The sequence below is a fragment of the Zootoca vivipara genome, chromosome 10 (genome assembly GCF_963506605.1).
Source record: "Zootoca vivipara chromosome 10, rZooViv1.1, whole genome shotgun sequence".
In the NCBI taxonomy this organism is placed as follows: Eukaryota; Metazoa; Chordata; class Lepidosauria; order Squamata; family Lacertidae; genus Zootoca; species Zootoca vivipara.
The window spans coordinates 32,035,579-32,056,173 of record NC_083285.1 but is presented as its reverse complement, the minus strand read 5'-3'; the positions used below and the strand labels follow the sequence as shown (position 1 = coordinate 32,056,173).

General features: G+C 41.4%; 2 protein-coding genes across 2 annotated transcripts in view; both read right to left on the bottom strand.

Annotated features, from left to right (window-relative positions):
* The window catches only part of OTOGL (otogelin like), a 90,647-nt gene extending 78,795 nt beyond the window's left edge, over positions 1-11,852 (bottom strand). Inside the window, exons 1-8 of the mRNA XM_060279428.1 lie at positions 11,768-11,852; positions 10,659-10,698; positions 8,855-8,903; positions 6,317-6,383; positions 4,494-4,592; positions 3,193-3,347; positions 1,230-1,351; positions 143-348 (exon numbers count right to left, since the gene is read on the bottom strand). Of these exons, the coding sequence (XP_060135411.1) occupies positions 143-348; positions 1,230-1,351; positions 3,193-3,347; positions 4,494-4,592; positions 6,317-6,383; positions 8,855-8,903; positions 10,659-10,698; positions 11,768-11,852 (823 nt within the window). The remainder of the gene's footprint in view (positions 1-142; positions 349-1,229; positions 1,352-3,192; positions 3,348-4,493; positions 4,593-6,316; positions 6,384-8,854; positions 8,904-10,658; positions 10,699-11,767) is intronic.
* Positions 11,853-16,401: 4,549 nt separating this feature from the next.
* Positions 16,402-20,354, bottom strand: RPS16 (ribosomal protein S16). Its single transcript, XM_035128437.2, has 6 exons — positions 20,257-20,354; positions 20,094-20,146; positions 18,732-18,833; positions 17,662-17,758; positions 16,782-16,829; positions 16,402-16,599 (listed from the first exon to the last, which is right to left on the bottom strand). Exons 2-6 carry the CDS (start codon positions 20,139-20,141, stop codon positions 16,454-16,456), a joined length of 441 nt encoding a protein of 146 aa, XP_034984328.1. The 5' UTR covers positions 20,142-20,146; positions 20,257-20,354; the 3' UTR covers positions 16,402-16,453.
* Between the last annotated feature and the right edge of the window lie 241 nt (positions 20,355-20,595).

Genomic DNA, 20,595 nt, shown 5'->3' with positions numbered 1-20,595 from the left:
CCGAACAAAACTTGGGGGGGGGGAGAATAACGACAGTTCACAATACAATATCCTTGCAGTGTTCCCTTACACTTGTAAGAGGCTAGGATCCATGAGGGTTGCATTCACAAATTACCAGTATCTGACTCTGCTATTTGCTTACTATTTTGTATTATGAGGTCATCTGATGTGTTGCTGTTATAATTTCCACACAAGCCACATGTTTTCCCCTGGTGTTCTTCAGTCAGTTTGATGTAAATCCCGGAGCTTCCATCCCAAGCTAGGGAAAAGCCAAAGGTAGTTTTCACCAGAATATAATCTGCTAATCTTTCAATGAAAACGTTTCCAATTGTTTGGGGCAATCTCAATCTGGGGAAGCAGAACAAGTTTCAGTTCAAAAAGTGCAAGTCAAGTGCATTTCATGTTGTCTTTTTATTCATTTGATACATAAAACCATACAATAAAAACTATATAAAAAAATAAAATCAGAAATCCACTATTATAGGATATTTCCTTGATTGCCAACATATACCTGGCAGCACTGAAGGTTTTCAACATGAGGCCTTGCTCACAGCACAGTAAACCATAGTTACAATGAATGTGGTGATCTCAACCACTTTACTCATCCACACTCTCACTCTCACATAGGAGTAAAAAACTATGGTCCTTGGCTTAGTGTTACATCCAAACCAGGGGTTGTGGTTTGTTTCACTCCCAACAAACCATGATTTAAAGCCAAGATTTGTTCCTGGCTTACTGATTGCAGTTTGAGTAAAACAAAGCACAATTTTCAGTTCAGACCTAATGTTAAGGCAGGAATCATGGCTTTTTTCTCCTGCATGCAACTGAAGAGAAGCAAAGGGAATGAGATTGGCGTATTCACAGAAAACCATTAACTATAGCTTTCTGTATTTCACAAACTGGGCCACTTTACATTAAAAATGTACAGTTGAAATTCTTGATTTTAATTATACTTTTTACTTTTTCCATCATTCAAACATAAATTGTCACTTTAGATAAATTAATGTGAGCTCATGTTATTCCCCATATTGATTTAATGACATTACAGTGGGGCAGGGGGAGGGCAATACTTTTATACTCCAAATCAATTTTTATTTCCTACATCAAAGTTTTTTCACACTGGACCTGTAATAGAGCTGTATTAGGTTACATTATTTCCCTAAGCATTATCACAATACTTTACCTCTGATTTTAAAACATCTTTAGATAAAAACTTCTGGACTGTTTACCTGATCCTGCCCTTTCTTACTTCGTGCCGCAATATGATTATTTCTTCCTGATTTGCAAAGAACAAGCTGATTGACCGCAAACAAGAATACACTGAACCAACACAATGTGGGCTGTTGTTAATCTTAAAGGGAGAGAAATAGATTTACGTGAATAACAAATACATTATTTTGCCTGGTATTTGCATGCAGCTCACCTTGTTATCCAAAAGAGACCAAGGACTGGGACAAATAATACTTTGGGCAATTTTAACTCATGTGCATCTAACTACTCTTTCTACGTGCCTATTTCATAGTTTGGTTTTTCATCTTTTAATATTTGTCTGTTGTTATAAGTGTTCTCTCTGCTTTATATAAATTATAAAATGAAATAAGAATAATAAACTTTACCCCAAATAATACTTTGGGCAGCTTTTTACCCCATATTTTTTGTACAAATATTCAAGTACAAAATACATATGCATCAGTTTTGGTTTCTCTCATTTTCCAGTCTTAAATTCAGTTCTCCATTATTTCCACATCAGTTTGCCTTTTCTTTCAAGTCTTCAAGAAAATTCATGAGCACTTTACTGCATATTTCCTCTAATATAAGGTAAAAAGGTAAAGGAGCCCGGGGACGGTTGTCCAGTCAAAGGAGACTGTGAGGTGTGGCACTCATCTCACTTCAGGCTGAGGGAGCAGGCATTTGTCCACAGACAGCTTTCCGGGTCATGTGGCCGGCATGACTAATTTGCTTCTGGCACAACAGAACACCTGACTGAAGCCAGAGTGTGCGGAAATGCCATTTACCTTATTTTATTATATTATATTTTTAAAATTTCTTTCCACTTTATATTTTAAATAAAAATCTCAAAGCGGTTTACCGCATACTAAAGCAATAAAGTAATAGCCGGGCGATGTTCCTCTGGTTTCATGAGGAGCCTCTTTTGTGGGGCAGGTGGGTGTGGGCCCCGCCCCCTAGGCCAGGTGGAAAGGGCCTTGCAGGGAGCGGCCTTCCCGCCGCAGCGGAACCTATTTATCTACTTGCACTGGTGTGCTTTCGAACTGCTAGGTTGGCAGAAGCAGAGGCAAAGCAACGGGAGCTTACCCCTTCGAGGGGTTCAAACCGCTGACCTTCTGATTGGCAAGCCCAAGAGGATCGGTCATTTAGACCACAGCACCACCCACACCCACCTCTAATATACACATGCCTATATGCAATTTGAATTACTGTAGAAATGCACGTTGAATTACTGTAGAAATTGGAGTTCTTGGTGAAGTCCAGAAATAAACAGTAAATTACAAGAACTCGGGCCAGGAGGAAGATGAATTTCAAGTAAGTCTTCAAAAGGTTTTATTTATGTAATGATGAGATGAATTCAAATAGGAATCAATTCCAGTATGATAGTGAGGCAAATAAAAATAAATTCCAGTGAAAAGATCCCAGGACAAGGCCCTGTTTCGACAATTCTTCATCAGCAATGTTTTAATAGTCAGAGTGCATAACTATTTCCTGTAATGTAACACATTTTCATGTTGTTTTCACTAATATATTCATTTCAATGCATGCTTTGATCTTGTATAAGCATTTTTATACACAGGACTCAGCTGGGAAACTGCATTGCAAAATTCAGCGCACTGCAAACTTTTAAGGATGGTTGGTTTTTGCTTCATGTGTTGCTTTGGAAAGCGTAAATTTGGTAGCTTTGGTAATCAAATCAAATTTTTCCCACATCCCTAGCCAGAACTCGCAAGCACAAATACCATGCATAGGAGATCCGACATAGAAGCATATATGTTTCTCTCTTAAACCTGGGCATCAACACCAGCTATGTGTGTATGAGTTGTCTTGAAAAGCAGATATACATATTTAAATTTAAAAAATTACAATCTGTGCAGAGCAACTGCAGAGGAGTTAAAGAAAGTGGAAATAATTTATTATTTATTCTGTTTTTACTTCCTTCTCAAGCCAAATTCCCAATCTTACCCACACAGTGTATTGAGGCTCTGGATCACTGCAGTCTTTCACAAAAATGTATGAACAATTTCCCGGGAAGTAATAATAGATGCCATCAAATGTTTCAAAGTGATGCTGACCCCATGATTTGCAAATTCCATCTCTGTCTTTGCCAGCATTTGGAACTAGAAAGAGCAAAGTGTTGGTTTTCAGGTGCAGCAAAAGAAGCCCATGTGGCAAATATAACATAGCCCATTTCAAATATATCCATCATATCAGTGTGTGTGTGTGTGTGTGTGTGTGTAATGACACATTAAAAATTCAGATTATAAATGGGATGATCTAAAAAATGCCTGTCAGATGAAGTCCAGATTATTTGGATCACAATAAAAAAAATCAATTCACATTCATGTTGGCACCACATGAACAGTTTGAGTATTCTCTGAATTTTTCCCTTTAATAATCTCTTTCTCCTGAAAAAGACAGAGCTATTGCAGAGAAATGAACCCAGGAAAGTTCCTTCAATATGTGTGGTTCCTTCCTTCACTTGCATTCAAATTTGGGTTGCAACCAGAGAACATGAGCTCAAGATGGAGCAAAAAATAAAATAGAAAATAATTTCACAGATGTAACATCTCTCATTGCAGTGTGGAAGAGAAGGAAAATAGCACAGAGGCTGAATGTTGCTCAACTTCAGAGCTCTTAAAGAGGGGGGGATAAATTTGTAATTGCTTGCATTGAAACCCCATTATTCTTGTTCAGTAGTTAAATAGTACTATTAAATTCACTGAGATTCATGGCAGACTCACACGGGTAGACAGCTACTTTCTATGCAATCATGTGGAGGCTGCCTCATGCAACAATTTACTCAAACGTAGTGACTCACCATGCATATTCAGCCATCTTCAGCACAGGCTATTTGTGATGGTACAGGATCAGTTCCTGTATCCATTCATCACTAACTCTGTACAGAAACTCCAGGTGGCTGAATATAACCCAGTGTAAACTGGTCTTTTAGTGAAAGTTCCATGCAATTAAACTGGGATCTAGCATTTGATTATGTTTATTTTTTATGTTTATTTTTAAAAAACCATATACCCTGCTTTTCACCTCATCTGGGTCTCAAAGTAGCTTACAAAGGATAAAAATGTGCAATCCCAAAAAACAAAAATGTTAAAATAGTGATATGTGTAACACTTTTACAATTCACTTCCACAAACTGTTGGAAGCAAATTGCAAAAGCATTGTATGCATTACTGTTTTCACAAGCAAGGTTGTAACATCTCACCTTAATATGAAATTCAGCTCCTTAACCACTTCCTGGAACTTACCAATTTGGCACCGTTCACCCTGTGCCTGGAAAATCTCACAGTCACATATTCCTGCCTCTGTGCAAACTGCTCCATTAAGGCATTCTTGAGGGCAAGAACCTGCACAGCAGAAACAGACCAGAAATCACCATTACCTTTATTGCTGCAAAAAGCTACAAGATATCATTCCTCACCAAGCATATATTCAGTTCCTTATTTTCAGAAGTGGAAGAGTTCTCTCAGAACTGAACTCTATTAACAGTATATAATAAGTTAAAAGGATCATCCCATTTAGGCTTGCCATACATCAGGAAAATTCCTTACATGTCCTAATTTTTGGAGGTAAAAACGGCGATGGGGGAAAATGTGGCCGAATTGACAAAATGTCAGGAAAAACCTGGATGGTACAATGCAGCCCAGGTGTGAGAATGTCCTACAGGCATTGCTAAACTACAACTTGGGAATAAGCACCACTGAAGCCAATAGGATGCACTTTTGAGTAAGCACATGCAGAATTGCAGTGTATGAGTGTGAAATGGGAAAACCTTTGTTCAAATCTTTCTCAAGCAGGGATTCACATGGTGGATTCCACTTTTCTCTCGGCTTCAGTACCAGTCTCCAAAATCTCCATCATAACGGTGGGAACAGTACTAGCATACATTACAGGGCAGTTGTAATTACCACTGGGATGCTAGTGACTGTTGATGTTTTGGGATGATGCCATGGCCTTTGGCTAGTGCAATAAAAGTTTTTGGTGATGATACTGAGATACCGGACACTTGAAATACACTATAAAATCTCAGGTTGTTTCATATTAAATATGGAACTTAAGAGTGCATTTAGCCATTTGATTCCACTTATGAACTACTTCCCATAAAAATATATTGAAGCAATCATACAGTAAAAACATCATGTAGTAGCTGTCTTACTACAAAAGAATTTCAGAAATAGACTGGAAAGAGAAGTTGCTGAATTACAACTTATCACCAAGCTCAAAACCATGGAGGGACCTGGTTTGAACAGAGATATCGGATTCTTATCTCATTGTACATGATAAGCGATCTTCAGCCATCTCAACCCTTGTTTTTTCATGCAAAACCATTTGCAGTCGTTTTCGGTCATCAACAGCTATCAGTCAGTCAATCACCCACTTCCACCACCCTTCTGAGTGATCCCCCCTCCCCTCCCCCTCCCCCTCCCCACCCCATCCCCACCCCTTCTCTATATAAGTGCCTGGGGACTCCTATTTCACTGTATCTGAAGAAGTGTGCATGCACACGAAAGCTCATACCAAAATAAAAACTTAGTTGGTCTTTAAGGTGCTACTGAAGGAATTTTTTTATTTTACTTCAACCCAGACCAACACGGCTACCTACCTGTAACCAGTAAAAACATCAGTAATCAAAAACAATTTTAGATTTCTATGTATAACAGCAGTTTTTATATTTAAAAAAGCATACGTAAAAACAATTTCAAATTCAATATGGAGGCATAGTAGGTTACCAACTGTTGATGCCCTCCACCCCCGAAATATTGACTTGGTCAGGGAGCAGGAGAAACACAGTAAATACTTAAACAATGAAAAGTCTTTTTCAGTGCATGGTGAGGACAAAGAGGTTGCAGCAACTAATGTATAGAATCGTTGCTATGTTTGCTGGATCCCATGATTTTGGCCTGTGGTTTCACAAGACCGCTTTCAATCCTCTATGTGATAATGTAATAAACTCTAGAAAATCAAATTGTATATCAGCATTCGTGATTAGAATTACTGGCAAGGATTATTGTATGGAACATTTCACAAATGTCTTTTCAAAGAGGCATCATAGTAATGATATGCTACTGACCTCCTGATGAATTCTGAGCCCGAGAAAAGGCTTCATGTATGTGAGCCCCAGAAGAAACTGCAGCAGTCTAAGAGAGAAAGACAGAGACAAAACAAATCATGCAAGTTTAATTAAAGCCCTTGGAAGTACAAAACCAATGTTTCTGACAATGGTGCAAAAGAAAATTATGATAATTAAACTAAATTATCCTGAATTTACATAGAGACGGCACTCAAGATCCAAAAAGCCTCGATAACTCAGACACTAGATATGTTGCACAAACAGCAAGCTAACAGATGTGGGCACTACTTAAAATTCATATAAGTGATACATTACAATAGAAACTGTATTCCATATCTGAAATGTACAGGTTAAATGTACTGCCATTTTGTGTCATTTGTTTCCACCACTGATGTTTCTTAAAAGCCACCAGACTGCAGTTCACACAAAACCCAAGGTGGGAAAGTTGTATTTCTAGCGAAGCAGGAGATGTACACCAATACACATACCTTTGAGGCTACACATGTGAAGCAGGTGATATGCACATATAGATTATGGACATTGTGCAATTCTTCCCTTACTTTTTTATCACATGGGTTGGTCCTTCACACATAAAGCTGCTACATGATAGGACAACCTTCCTTTCTTAGAGAATTTGCTTGTTAATAGTGGTAGGTGTTTCCTTACTGGGAGTTAATGTTAAAACTTTAGATGTTTCTTTAGGGTCTTTTGGACAGCAGAGGCTCTTTCGGCAAATTTAGATTAGTAGCACTGGTCCTGGGACATCCCACTGCTCAGGAAAATGGAAGCACATAACAATAATAATAATTTATTATTTATACCCCGCCCATCTGGCTGGGTTCCCCCAGCCACTCTGGGCGGCTTCCAACAAAACATTAAAATACAGAACAATGGCATTAGCAGTGAGATGACCTTTTATTTGAGAGAAACTAACTTGATGTGACTGAACTAAAACAGAGGAAGTTGCAGAAACATTCTTAACTCATCATCATCATCATCATCATCATCATAAAGGTAAATGACCCCTGGATGGGTAAGTCCAGTCAAAGGCGACTATGGGGTTGCAGCGCTCATCTTGCTTTCAGGCCGAGGGAGCCGGCGTTTGTCCACAGACAGCTTTCCAGGTCATGTGGCCAGCATGACTAAACCGCTTCTGGCACAATGGAACAGTGTGATGGAAACCAGAGCGCATGGAAACGCCGTTTACCTTCCCGCCACAGTGAAACCTATTCATCTACTTGCACTGGCATGCTTTCAAACTGCTAGGTCGGCAGGAGCCAGGACAGAGCAATGGGAGCTCACTCCATTATGGGGATCCGAACCACTGACCTTCTGATCAGCAAGCCCAAAACACTCAATGGTATGTATCGAAACAGCAAATGAAGGCGTCCCAATAGTCAAAATAGCAGCTTGGAGCAAGGATGGATGCCTTGGAACAGCAAAGGCATTTGGTTGAAATGAAAATGGAGCAGCAAACCCAGCAGCAAATTAAGACAACAAAGCAGCTTAATGAGTATCTTAAGGCAAGTCTGAAGGAGGATCTCAGAACCGGCATGAATGTCTCCCAAGTATAGGGTCTGGGCTCTCAGTGCTGGGACCTGAAAGCCCTCCTTGTTCAATAGGTATTGGTTCAGAGCTGACCCAAAAGCCCAGTTCTCTACTCCACTCTTATCTAAAAGAACTGAACATTAGGGATGGGGAATATTTTCTGCCAGGGGACCATTTCCCCTTCTGGGCAACCTTCCAAGGGCCACATGACACTGGTGGTACAGCACTGAATTTAAATTTTACCTTAGTGTAGTAGGCTGGTTTCAATGCACACACACACACACACACCTCTCTACCCTTCATCCAGAGCAGCTGAGTGAAACCATTTTGGGGTCTAATGCAGGGGCACCAAGGGGTGTGGCCTGGGAGGAGTTCCAAGGACCAGGTACTGAATCCTGGAGGGCTGCATTTGGTCCCAGGCCAGAGGCTCCCCAACCCTGCTGTACATTAAAACCGACATGGAAACTGTTATATTAGAAAACTAGTCTGCAGAGATCTCCAATATAGTGAGGCACTGAAGCAGGGAGAGCACTTTTCACAAGTAAGCAACTCTGTCCTGGGAACCTATTGTGGAGCGGAGCAGAAGCTGTCACAATAACAGCACCGTCTGAAAAACAGCTCATCTACTGTTTCGTGATCTTGCCTTTTGCCAAGCACTAACAAAATTCCCAGTCTCTTTGTTTGCTCTCACAAAAGAGATAACAGTGAAATACACCCCCTGCCCCGCTTGATGTGTGTCACTTGGTTTGTTGGGGTGGTTAATTCAAGAAGCGATTTGCAAAGAATGAATGAATGGCTGAATGTAGGTTTGCATTCTGAGAATTGCAGGAAAACAGGTATGGAAAAGCAACTCCTCCTCATCCCTGCCTTGCTATTACCATTTCCATTCTGCTGCACAAAGGCTTCATTGTAGGGATAGCAAGCTCCCCTTGTAGGCTGGCGGGTAAGAGTGTGTGGGTTTTTCTTTGCTCCCTTTGAGGTATAACCTACCTCAGCTGCTAAGAGATCTCTTTTCTGACGAATTGCATTAAATTCATTCCTGGAAGAAAACAAAAAGAATCTTGTATAATCAAAGGTCTCGAAGCAACCCGAATCGGCAGGCTCCCAGGAGAGAGGTGTTGCTCTTTGATTTCTCTCCTTTTATCAAAGACACCTTTCTTGAGATAATTCTTCTTTTCTTTCCCCCTTTTTAAAGTTCATGTTCAACATTCGTCCCCTCTTTTTCTTCTCTCGGATGACAAAATACAAGAGGGACCCCTCCCCCTTTTATCTGCCTTTCAACGTGAACAGTTAGTAAGAGAAATAACTCAGAATTGGATCTAGTTTAGTTTGTAAAACAAGGGCTGAATTAAATCCCCCAATCCGAACTGCTGAGTATAAATAGATTTAGGTCAGTGGACCTACGGGCAGTTTTGAACAAAGAAATATGCTGCCAATTGAATAATAGTGAGAGTTGAAGGGTGCTCCATAGGCCCTTCCAGTCCAAACTCTTGCTTCATACAGGAAGACCTCAGCATAGCTAATACATCTGCAAATGTATTTGGTATCCGATGAAGTGTGCATACACACGAAAGCTCATACCAAAATAAAAACTTAGTTGGTCTTTAAGGTGCTACTGAAGGAATTTTTTTATTTTGTTTCGACTCAGACCAACACGGCTACCTACCTGTAACATCTGCAAATGGTCATCTAGCCTCTGCTTGAGGTTGCAGTGAGACACAGCACCCATCCAGCCAGCCAGCTAATTGATTTAGGTATTTTTTGAGGGTGCTCTGCATTGGGCAAGGTGTGGACAAGATGGCTTGAGCAACTTCCTCCCCATTTTGCTTTTTATGAAACTGGTAATTGAAATGATGTGATACCAAGATCTCAGTCTGTTTTACGAAATATTGTAGGGAAGCAAATGGTGACACACTCAAGTGCTTTTCAAGGTCAGGTTAATTTTTCTTTTCTTTTTCCCACCTTCATTCTGAATAGCGCATTATAATTACACCTCACTTGATTATCTTCCCTGACTTGCAAACTGAAATTGCCACCAAAGCAGTGGAAGTTAAATTATTAAATATAATTTAGCTACTGCTGTGTGGACTATGGCAACAGCAACACAGAGAAATTAGAATTGATGGGCTTTAAGGATAGTTTCAAGATCCAATATAACTACCTCTGCTTTCAAGAACATAAGCAGTTATCAGGTAAATTATTATTATGAGACGCTTCAGCTTCTGGGTGCCCTTCCTTATTTAAGAGCATCCCATTTAATTGAGGGTAATGTGTCCTACATTGCTGCATGCAAATAATTTGACAAGAGATTAGGCCCTATTTTTGGGGGGAGGAGTATTGTGTTTAAGTCTACAAAATAGTGTACGGTATCTTTCTACTCAAAGAGAATCCTAACTAAACTGAAATAACTGATATATATTGACTTTATACTTCCACCACACCCATGCAAGTAACGTATTATAATTGGTAGTTCAGATATACATTTTCAAATATTTCTTTTCAGTTCCAAGTACCATGTAACTCAATCAAAAGCACTTTTTTTCCCAAGCTTGCCTTACATTCAATTACCACAGTTACAAAACAGGCATATTTCATTACCAACAAAATGCCTTTGGGTGACATTTTGGCTGCTAATGCTCTGAAAATCAGTGCTGTCACCATGAAAAAAAAAATGTTTGGCACATACTTGCTTAATAATACTTTTTATTTTATATGCTTCCAATGCATCAGAGTCATGCTATACGCTCTGATTGAATGGACTATTATATCCTGCAAATGATGAATGCAGACTCACCTTGAAGCTCTTTTCAGAAGAGACAATTCACAGAGGGATCCTGTTAGATAAAAAAAAAGGCAGAAAGACTCTCACTCTTCCCCCTTGTATCTGCTCTAGACTGAGCTCTGAAGATTATGATGAATCTGAGTTCAGTTTCAAAAACAAGGATGAGTTGTACTCTTACAGAAATGATTAATAGGATTTTCAGTTAAGATGCATCCAGAAAAAATGTAGAATATAGACTTTTTATGAGTGGCAGAAGCCTGTTATTTGAAAACACTGAAGCGTTTGAGAACTCAGAACTTGCTGCTTTCGAACACACGAAGAAAACTGCATGCAAAGCACAATCTAAACTGTGTTTACTGAGAGATAAGTCATGGCGTGAATTACATACAAGTAGGTATGCATATGAAATATAAGGCTTAAATGTAAGTCCTGCAGTGATTCCTATGCAATCCTTCCAGGATCAGGTTCACTGTCATTAAATATGAGAGTCCTGACATGGCAAAATGGACTCTTTAGCACCCTTTTTAGACAACACACAGAGCCATCTGTTTCAAGCCATATCTATTGCTTGACAAACTATTATTTATACATTTTTCGTTTTGCCATAAAGCAAGAATGTCTCAAAGAATTCCCCAAACTCTCCAGAACTTCTGTTATTAGCAAGCGGGATAAAGAGCCAGCTAAGAAATACTTTGTCAGTTAAATGTGTGGGTTTTTTTAACATTTCAACACTCTGAAGGAAAAGCAGAACTCCAGAAAAAAGCTGTAAGTTACTTGGAAGGGAAATAAATTTGTCATCCAATTCTATGCACACTTTATTGGAAACAAACCCCGTTGAATACAGTTGGATTGGCTTCCAAGTTAACACGCACAGAATTGCATTGTTAGCTGTTTTAAACCAAAATTCCTCAATTTAGACCACAACTTTTTTTAACCGCGTCAAAGATGCTTTTGTTTCCAATATACCTGAGATAAAGAATACACCTTATTCAGTAACAGAGATAGGTTTTTATTCTTTTGCAAGAAAGGGGAGAAAGCAACTACCATAACTGCATTTTATTTCTTAGAGCTTTTATCAATTAATTGTAGTAAAATAAACCAAGCAAACGAACAAAACTTACCGGTACCTTCCAAGGAAAACAGCAGACAATGAACCCAAAATATGTCCCAAGGTATCATGAAATTGACTTTTCTCACAATGTTCATTTCAAGGTAACTTCTTAAAATGGAAAGTGTCCAGACTGGTGCCCTTAACTATGATGGCATCTTAAAAGTTAACGTCCTTCGCAGATCTTTTGTAAATTTGGTAAACTGAAATAAAAAAAAGGAGGGGAAGCAAAACGGAGCTTTCTTGCCACACTCACTTTTTTAGAGCTTTGGAAACGCAGCATGCGCTTTGGCTGGGTTTCTCTCATTAGTAATGCATGGTAGCTCCTTACCTGAGTCAGTATTAGTTACACGAGACCTGACGCTCCTACTCCTCTTTTGGATTGAATCAACCCTTTATAACGCTTGGGGACAGTGACACAGAAAGAAATCTTTCTGTGCCACATTACTTTGAGAGATCATTTTGCATCTGTCTGCTTTGAAGCCCATACTGACCAAGAGTTCCTCCCTCTCTCCCATCTTCATCTTACAACCACAACTTAAGAGTTCAAACATTCAGAAACGTTCGTATTTGAAGCACATTTGTTTCAATAGCAATGCTGTCAATTTACATCAAGCAAGCATCCATTTGTAATGGGTTTAACCTGAATTTCTGAAATTACGTGACCGTAATCCTCTCTCTTGCATAGTCTACAGAAATAAGCGGTGCCATTCTGATGTGTGTAGGGCTCTCAAAGACGTCAGATATGGAACCATATCAAGCGACAGAATAACCGTCTCTTGATCAGAATAGTTCAATAGCTCTCGTAAAAGAGATGCAAAGGAATGTGTTCCATTCAAGTGATGGGGCTAGGGGAACACTAGTCCTGTCATGCAACAGGAGCATATCCACCCCACATCAACATGTTTGGATGTTAAGATAAGGGAGGCCCTGCTGGTAGGTCTGCCACCCTTCCTGGTTCAAAGAAAACATAAAAGGACCTTGCTTGTGGTGGACTCCAGACAGAGGCGCTATCTTCTCAAGATGCTTGAGGGGGCCTGAGATGATGTCCTAACATCACGCTTGTGACGTTGCGAGGAGCCAGGGGGCAGAGCCGAATGCCCTCTGAACATTGAGGGGGTCTGGCCCCCTCCAAAAAAACATTATGAGGTCCAAAAGTGCATTGGCCCCTTCGAGCTGACTTGTCGGACCCCAGGTTATACAACTTGCACCATCACAGTACGCTTTTTGACAACTGATCAGGACACATTTCTTTGCCCAAGCCTTTGATGGAGTTTTGTCTTCCCTCCTCACTGCTGTGCTTTTATTCTAATAACGACTGTAACGACTGGTGCCATGGTTTATTTATTTTAATACACACTGTACTTGTTTTCATTGCGATATTTTTCGTAACTCAACCGGGGGCCATTTTGGTATAACGCGAGCTTTGCAAGTACAAATAAACAAGCAAAACTATCTGACGAGGACAAGGTTTTATCACCAGACTTCCTGTATTTAGCAACTATTTTAGAAGAGAACATGGGCAAGTTCTTTACCTGAAGGGATGTGGAAACAGCAATCACAGCTTCAATGACGTTTAGTATTTCCCGCTGTAATCCTCCTCCAGCTCTTCTTGGTTGAATCATGCAAATCCTTCCACACGGGTCAAAAAGTATGCTCAGTCCTTAGAGGGGAGCTAAACGTAACCTGTTGACACTAATATTATTTAAAAGCTTATGGTTATTGTTGCTGTGGATTTACACAAAGCCATTGTGGCCCTCTACTTAAAACATTTTGCGCAGCAGGTGTTCAGTTGAGATAACGCTGCAGTAGTGTAATGCTATGTAGTGTTTTTGCAGACAAGCAAGCCCAGTGCAAATACCAAAATACAGAGTATAACCACCACCACATCTTCTGCTTCATGCCTTTCCCCTAAGTGTTCATCAACATTAATGCTCACAGAGAACAAGGAATTAATTGTGTTCACAAATCCTGAAATGAATTGGATTCAACTGATATTCTTCCAGACTGGTGCAACTCCACTCCGAGTGATCTGGACTTGCCAAAAGCAGGGAAGCAATCAGGTTACGAGGAAGAATGAGACTGATGCAGGATGTTTCACCCACATCATCTCTCCCCACCACTACCCCACTTGCTGCCTGCAAGGCCCATACTTCAGAGCCCAAGTCAAGCTTGGGCCACAGTAATCCTGCTTGAAATGGGTCCCAAACCAAATAAGGGGTGCCTACTAGATACCATATGAGCTTAGTAACAAGGCAACAGAACGAAAGGGATGCTGCAGTCCTATGTCCATTTACCCAAGAGAAAGCCCCATGAACTCAATAGGATTTGCTTCTAATTAGATACACAAGGAACGCTTAGGGCTAGGGCTTGTTGATCAGAAGGTCGGTGGTTCGAATCCCCACGACGGGGTGAGCTCCCGTTGCTCGGTCCCAGCTCCTGCCAACCTACAGTTCGAAAGCACGTCAAAGTGCAAGTAGATAAATAGGTACTGCTACAGCGGGAAGGTAAATGGCGTTTCTGTGCACTGTTCTGGTTCGCCAGAAGCAGCTTAGTCATGCTGGCCACATGACCTGGAAGCTGTACGCCGGCTCCCTCAGCCAATAAAGCGAAATGAGCGCCGCAACCCCAGGGTCGGTCACAACTGGACCTAATGGTGAGGGTTCCCTTTACCTTTAGATACACAAGATTGCACGGTTTCCTTTTCAGAACTGATGAAACAAGATTATCAGTGACACCCAGGAATGAATATATGCCTGCAACATGCAAGCTGGATTTACTAGTTATTTTGAATTGAAAAACATTTTTTTCCTTCCATCTCTCACTTGTTACTGCTTGTTCTAGTAGCATACTGCCTTATTGTTTTGGCCATCACCACCTATATTGGGAGGGTGTGCCATCTCCGATTTATTTGTATTATGATCAATACAAACCTAATTTTTTTAAAAATTAGGTTACCTATAAGAGATCAAAATCTGGTTGTCAATAATGAACAGCTCCCAGCAACTTGCAAATCCTGTAAGATTCGAAAATATTCTATTAATGGAAAGCAGCACAGCTCTGTCGCTATTAGATATCGACAAGCAGAACATCCTCTACAAAAGAGAGATTTGAATTTCATTTTTTGTCTCCAAGGAGTGTGCTCGAAATCTGTTGTTGGGAATCACAAGTACTGTACAGAAAGTAGTGTTGCACTCAGGTCCTGCTTTCAGGCTTCCCATGGGCATCTGGTTGGCCACTGAGTGTTGGGATAGAAGTGCCTTTGGCCTGATCCAGCTGCCTCTTCTTGTGAGAACCTATTAACAGAACGGTAGTGTGCATGGAAGGAAGTTGGAGCAAAGGAAGTCAATGTGGTGCCTTCCAAACAAAACGGGGAATATTTGAAGACCCTAGGCCAGTTCTCTACCACTTAAATTTCTGGAAGTCTCAGGACAAGGATTAATAATCTTTTTTTCCCAGCATTGGCATTATCAAAACCACCTTATTATGAAACTCACAGACCTATGCCAGATACTGAGGAAAGACCCTGATGAATTTCTAAGATAAATTTAGCAGGCACATTATGAAAATAGGCTATAAACTAGAGCAGGCACCCCCAAAATTCAGCCCTCCAGATGTTTTGGACTACAATTCCCATCATCCCTGGCCACTGGTCCTGTTGGCTAGGGATCATGGGAGTTGTAGGCCAAACATCTGGAGGGCCGCAGTTTGGGGGTGCCTGAAATAGTCTTACTAGCATGTTATCTGGCCTTGGTCAAAATGGTAATGATGTGTGTGGTTAGAAAATCTGCACTAGGCATTTCTGTTTGATGTATACATGAGCTGTTGGGATAATATTTAGAAAATTATCACTACTTTATTGTCAAGCACAACCCAGCATTGTTTACTCAAATAACATTTTTAAGTTACTGCTTTATTCCTCAGATATGTCCATTGTGATATATACGCTAGTGCTCCCACAAAAACTATAGGTGCACAACTGCATAGGAAAAAGCTAGTATGCAGGCTTATCATGTGGGGCAATAGCAGCCATCTGTAATCAGAGCTCTGGGACTTCTACTAGTCAAACACAATTTGTACAGGCTAGTTCCCAATAACTGCGCTCCATCAGTTACCCATATACAGGGCAAGTCTTTTAAAAGAGACCCCGTGGAACATGTGTACTCTGTATCCACGAGACCTCTTTTAAAGGACTCGCCCGGTATAATCAAACTGTGGAAATAAGTCAACTACTACAGTCTTATACACACTTTCCTGAGAGGAAATCTCATTTATTGACTTTCATCCATACAATTGCACCTCAAGAGAACTAGTAGCAGCAACAGTGATGATATAACTTCTGCATTTACCTTTTTGATGCTTCTAAAATGCTATCAAGCTCTTTGCTACTCAGACTCCTTACCAAATAATGGACAAGTGCCAGGAAAGAGTAGCCAGCCAGAAGCAATCACATCTACTACTTCTTTTGTGATCCCTTTAAGTCCCTTGACCCGTTAAGATTCCCTGATCTCACACCAGGAAGGACTATGCAGCTTTAATATGTGTTCTACACATTGAAGTTATATCCTGTAACTTCAACCAACTGATCAATTTTCTTCTTGAACACCCAAATATGCAGAGAATAAAGTTTTCAGACAAACACAAGAATTCAGTTTCCTCCATCTTTATTTAAAAGACTGAACAAATGCATAGTTTTCTTTTAACGGTAAGACTTCTGGTAACGTGCACGAGCACCAGGTCCACCAAACTTCTTGGATTCACAACGACGAGGATCAGCAACCAAAAGGGTCCTATCGTACTGGATAAGGATATCCTTTATCTCCTTCTTTGAAGCTTCATCAACATCTTGGGAAAACAAAATAATACTTGCATTAGTCCTCAAAACATTCACTTATGTGTGATGCTGGATCTGGCTCAGAGCAACACAATTAAGTACCAATAATACTCTACAAACTGTTGCCCTACACAACTGGTTGAAGTTATGCATTTGTAAGAGACAAGAATAAAAGTTAAATGGAGAAACTTACATTTCTGGTAATAAGCCACCAGTGCTTTGGAAATAGACTGCCGAATTGCTGTAGAAGAAAGCAACAATTAGCACTAGATAAAAGCTGGTTAGCAAGGTGAAATGCAGACCAGAGCACATAACTATGGGGTGACTGGGGTTATTTAGGTAGTACCTCTGAGCTAATATGACTATGCACACATATTGCATATACATGTACACATCTACAGCAATACTATCCTGCACAATCCTGCCCTCTTTTGATGTGGGATCTCATGTATAAATTTGAGAGAGGGGGGAAACCTGATACAAGAACTAGCTGGCAAATTTAATAGATGGGACTCTAAACTTATCAATATTCTTATAACATACAGTGGAACCTCGGTTTATGAACACCTCGGTTTATGAATTTTCGGTTTATGAACGCCGCGGACCCATCTGGAACGGATTAATTCACTTTCCATTACTTTTAATGGGAAAGTTCGCTTCAGTTTATGAACGCTTCAGTTTATGAACAGACTTCCGGAAACAATTACACCCATGTTTCAGTTTATGAACGCTTCAGTTTAAGTACTCCGCGGACCCGTCTGGAACGGATTAATCCACTTTCCATTACTTTCAATGGGAAGGTTCGCTTCAGTTTATGAACGGTTACTTCGCGGACCGTCTGGAACGGATTAATCCACTTTCCATTACTTTCAATGGGAAAGTTCGCTTCAGTTTATGAACGCTTCAGTTTATGAACAGACTTCCGGAACCAATTGTGTTCATAAACCGAGGTACCACTGTATATAATTGTACGAAGGTGGGTTAAAAATACTTATGAGAATTTTAGGAAGCGGCTAATATATGTAAACAAATGTCTGTTTTCAGCCCAAACAAGTATTGCTTATAAGTCATACCGTATATTTGTGCTACGTGACCTCCACCCTTCACACGGACTCTGATGTCGACTCCTGCAAAGCGTTCCTTGCCCAAAAGGAGAACTGGTTCAAGCAGCTGGAGAAAGAACATTTAAGTTATAAAATGCTCAAGCACTCATGATCTCAGCACACTTTAATTGGCAGTGCAGCTACAAGTTCTGATTCTGTAATACAGCAATTACAAAAAAATTAGCATGCCTGCTCTATGTCCATCCAATACATGTTTATCAGGCTGAACCTACTGTATGTAGGAAAGAATAGATCACTAACAGCACAATCCTATGCATGTCAACTCAAAAGTCCCACTGTGCTTGGTGTCACTTACTTCCAGGTAAATATGCACAGGTTTGCATCCCAGGGATATAATAAGAATGATTGTTCTTTTAATTACTTCAGTGTATGACTGCATCAGGGACAAGGGTGGTGCTGTGGTCTAAACCACAGAGCCTAGGGCTTGCCGATCAGAAGGTTCAAATCCCCGCAACGGGGTGAGCTCCCGTTGCTCAGTCCCAGCTCCTGCCCACCTAGCAGTTTGAAAACACGTCAAAGTGCAAGTAGGTAAATAGGTACTGCTCCGGTGGGAAAGTAAACAGTGTTTCCGTGCGCTGCTCTGGTTCGCCGGAAGCGGCTTAGTCATGCTGGCCACATGACTCGGAAGCTGTCTGCGGACAAACGCCGGCTCCCTCAGCCTATAGAGCGAGATGAGCGGCACAACCCCAGTCATCCTCGACTGGACTTAACTGTCAGGTGTCCTTTACCTTTACTGCTACCACACTATTTTTTTACTGCCTCGCCAAAGCCTAGCATTATGATAAAATGGCCAGTTCTGTATGAGCAGGCAAGGCTCTCTAATGCCAGATTTCTTAGCTAGAACATTACAGCTGTTCAGTGACATATATAAAGTCAAATCACAGACCTTGGAAATCGGTCAATTAAAAAATACTTTTATTTACTTTTTGGGGGGGGGGGTTCCAGTTAGTACTAGTATGCTAGGTGGTACCTCCATACAACAATCATTTCATGATGCTAAAATGGAAGTAGCAACTTACTTTGTACTGCAGAGTTCTGGGCTCTATCATTTCCAGAGGCCTTCCATTCACCTTAATGAGGCCATTTCCTCTTTTGCAGTGAGCAACTGCAGTAGCAGTTTTCTAAAATAAGGTAGGGAAAAAACAAGAACAATTCTAACATATAGTATATAATTGAGCAGCATAAATTGTCTCTTTCCCATTTCCCAGAATATAATTCTGAAGCAACCCCTATATACAGATCACTACTACTAAAACCACTTTCAGTAGCTGTGGCTTCAGTGTAGCTTCTGCTATTCACATATATCTATAAAATCCTATCCTCATTTTTCATTATGCAATGTAAATAAATCCTTTTTAAAGAAAAAACGCTGCAGAGATCAACACCACTAAATTGCTGGGAACCACAACTGGTGAGAGAGCACTGTTGCGTTCATGCCCTGCTTCCAATGGGCATTTGCACAAGCTATTGCAGGAACAGGATATTGGGACTAGATGGGCCCTCATCCCAATTCAATCATCTTCTCTTTTTTTATGTTCCTACGGACAACTCCAGACTTCAGCATTGGTGGAGCAATGGAGTGGCAAAGACCCATTATTAGAAAGAGAGCATGTGACCTTAATATATACCAGGCATCCCCAAACTGCGGCCCTCCAGATGTTTTGGCCTACAACTCCCATGATCCCTAGCTAACAGGACCAGTGGTCAGGGATGATGGGAATTGTAGTCCAAAACATCTGGAGGGCCGAAGTTTGGGGATGCCTGATATATACCAAGGCTGGGGTAGGGCAGCTAACAATACTGTATAGAAAGGGGGAAACGAATACTATTGACATAACATTAAGAATAATGCACAAACAAATACGGAAAATTGAAACAAACCAAAGCAGAAACAGCCCATTCAAATAGACAATAAAACAAAACTAGATTTGATTTTTTTTAAATTACACTGTAAGTTTTTCAGAAGGCAAAGGGAGGGAAATGTGTTTGCCTGGCTTCTAAGTTTAAAAAAGAGGGGGTGGGGAGGCTTACAAAAGCCACGTGGAGAAGGCCCTCCCATCACCCCGCCAACTTATGAGAAAACAAGACAACTCGTCGGGAGCAGGGCGCTGAACCCAATCCGCCCTCCACTCAAGCAGCTGCAGTTACTTTATTTTTGGGCAACGGAAGAAAGGACAATGAATTATGCGAGGGAACCGAGGCACGCTAGGAAAAGGAGACACGCGGCGCCTCCACCGCAGCAGACGAGACTCGCGGGGCAGAATGAACCGAGAAGGTCCGGTACCCGTTCCCTCCTTCCCCCTGGACAGCCCAAGAGTCGGCAAGGGAAGGAGCCAGGCCCAACCACCACCACCACCACCCCTCGGCCCCGCCAGTCTCACCTTCCTGCCGAAGACCTGCACGCTCTGGAGGGGTCCCTTAGCCGGCATGGCGCCTGAAGGAGGGGAGAAAAGCACAAAGAAACGGGCGAGTCAGAGACCAGCTCGCGAGACCCGCGTTAAATGCCGCGACCAAGAAAAGGCCGGAGCCCCACGGATTACCCACCTTGCCGTCAGCTAGAGCGGAAGAGAAAAGGAAGCGCACCGGGTTTCCCAGGCCTATCTCGCAGGGGCAGGCTTGGTCGCGCGGAGCGTGACGTCGTTTCCGGCGACGCCGCGCGCTGCCTGGCAAAGCTTCCGCTTTGGCCTCCCGTCGCCGTTGCCGCTGTCGCCTGAGGGAAATGGCGGCGCTCACGGCTCTCTTGTTCGCAGGGGTTCCTCCGCGAGGGTCATTCCCGTGTGGAGAGGGAGGGAGGGTGGAGGGAGGCAGTCAGGCGCATTCATGCTGTAAAGCGTTTAATAGGCACATTTCCCCCCACCTGATGTTGATGCTCGCGCTGCTGAA